The 2,444-nt window shown below is 32.9% G+C and overlaps 1 protein-coding gene across 1 annotated transcript; it reads left to right on the forward strand.

The window, feature by feature from the left end:
* The first annotated feature begins 1,864 nt into the window (after window positions 1-1,864).
* LOC103728943 (zinc finger protein 525-like) lies at window positions 1,865-2,284 on the forward strand. Its single transcript, XM_008826937.1, has one exon. It carries the CDS (start codon window positions 1,865-1,867, stop codon window positions 2,282-2,284), a length of 420 nt encoding a protein of 139 aa, XP_008825159.1.
* The last annotated feature ends 160 nt before the right edge of the window (window positions 2,285-2,444 follow it).

Genomic DNA, 2,444 nt, shown 5'->3' on the forward strand with positions numbered 1-2,444 from the left:
GTTCCAATATTACTTAAAAAGACATGATCTATTTTTCTACCATTTATTTTAGATGATGCTGTCTTTGTAACCCACAATGTGATCATTTCTAGATAAATTTCTATGTAAATCTGGAATTTTTCATTCTTTCACCCTCTCAGTAATAATCTGTGAGTATCATTGAAATCCTGTTCGTCTATGATATAGTTCTGGTCTTGAGGGGTTTTCTTCCCCAGATTTGGAAAAATTTATGTAGACTGTAAGGTGGCGTACTGAAATTGCTCACTGTTGTTATATTAGAATCCACATTAACATTAGTCAATACCTGGAATTTTCAAACTAAGTGCAGAAATGTTTACAATTGTTCTCTCCATATAAATTTCTTTTTACTAATATTTATGTTTCATTTTGTCTCCTCTTACCTACACCTGATTAAAGTCTGTTTTATGGTATATGGGAATTAGTATCCCCACTTGTGGGGATTTGATTGCCAAAATTAATACTGTTTCTGGATGTCATTGTAAGTAAAGTGTGTTTCTTGAGCCCAAGTGATGACTCTTACTTTGAACCCACTCTTCTAGATTCTTTTAGTTGGTGACATGAGACTATAATAATACTGTGAGAGGATTTTTTCACCCAGTATAATTTGGCTTGTATTTTGGTTGTTGGAATCACGGATAGTTATTTCCTCCTTTACTTATAATATTGGCCTCATTTTGTTTTATGTGTTGCCAATGGTGGATTTCTTCTGGGACACTGTGTGCTCATCAGTTCTTTAAATTTTTATTCTGACTTCTGTTCCATGAATGATAATGTCTTTCTCCCCTGTGTATCCTGTTTGTTTTGGTAAATTCTCAAGTGATGTCTTTCTTTCCTTGAATTGGTTCAGTTCCTCACATGCCCTTCTTCATTAATTTTAATATGTACATTTTCTGCAGGTGATTTTAGTTAATATATTCACTTTCAGTTCTTTACATGTACTTTCATATTATTTCATGCTGTTCTGTCTCTGGTATTTATTGACAAGAGATCTGATGCTGTGGCAAATTATTTGCCTATGTAATGAGCTGCTACTTTTCCCTAACAGGATTACTGATTTTTTGTTCACTATTTTTTTCATGTTGCCTATGATTTGGAAATCAGAGTTCTGATAATATTTATTTCTCTTTGCTAAATGATGTTCTTGTGACTGTATATCCACTTATTTCTGTATTCATATATTTTCTACTCTATTTATTGAATAATTTTTCTCACTTTAGTTTTTATTTCAGCCCCTTATTTTGCTTCACATATTTTTATTTTTGTTCATTTGTATGTTTCTCAATGATACCAGAAATTTTATTCATGCTAGTTACATGTTCTTCATATGTGTACAGATGTGTGATTGTCTCAACCTTATTCTCCATATTGAAATGCAGTCTTTTATTTTTAAACTGGAGATCTCCATTGTTAGAAAACATCAGAGAGTTCATAATGCAGAGAAACCATACAAATATGAAACATGTGATAAATCCTTTATTCACATGTCAAGTTTTAGGAGACACCAGACAATGCATAATGAAGAGACAGCCTACAAATGTGAGGAGTGTGACAAGTCCTTTAGTCAAATGGCAGAAATTAGATGACATAAAAGAATTCATACTGGAGAGAGACCCTACAAATGAGAAGAATGTGAACAGTTCTTTAAGGAAAAATCAAGACTTAGAGTACATGAACGAAAACATACTGGAGAAAAACCCTAAAGTGGTGAAAAATGTGACAATGCCTGTAGGCAAATATCAATATTAAAATTACATCAGCAAAATCATATTGGAGAGTAACCCTACAAATTTGTAGAATGTAATATATCCTTTATTCACATGTAAAGTCTTAGGAGACATCAGCAATGTATACTCTGGAGACACCCTACAAATATGAAGAGTGTGACAAGTCCTTTAGTCAAATGGCAGATCTTAAAGTACATAAAATAATTCATACTGAAGAGAAACCTTACAAATGTGGAGAATGTGAAGAGTCCTTTAGTAGAATGGGAGATCTTTGCATACATAAAAGAATTCATACTGGAAAGAATCTCTACAAATGCAAAGAATATGACAAGTCCTTTAGGCCAATGGCACATTTAGGCTACATGAGACAATTCATACTGGAGGAAAAACCCTATAAATGTGAAAAATGTGAGATATCCTTCAAGGAAATGTCAAGACTTACAGTACATAAGCAAAAACATACTGCAGAGAAACCCTACAAAAGTGAAAAATATGACAAATCCTTTACACGGTTGTCAAGTTTTCAATTACATCAGTGAATGCATATTGATGAGAAACCGTACAGTTGTGAAAAATGTGATACGGCCTTTAGGCAAATATCAGAATTAACATTGCATCAGTGAAATCACATTGGGGAGAAATCCCACAAATGTGAAGAATATGACAAATCATTTAAGAAAATATCAAGGCCTATATTGC

This window comes from Nannospalax galili, unplaced genomic scaffold (genome assembly GCF_000622305.1).
Source record: "Nannospalax galili isolate Female #2095 unplaced genomic scaffold, S.galili_v1.0 scaffold2912, whole genome shotgun sequence".
Classification (NCBI taxonomy): domain Eukaryota; kingdom Metazoa; phylum Chordata; class Mammalia; order Rodentia; family Spalacidae; genus Nannospalax; species Nannospalax galili.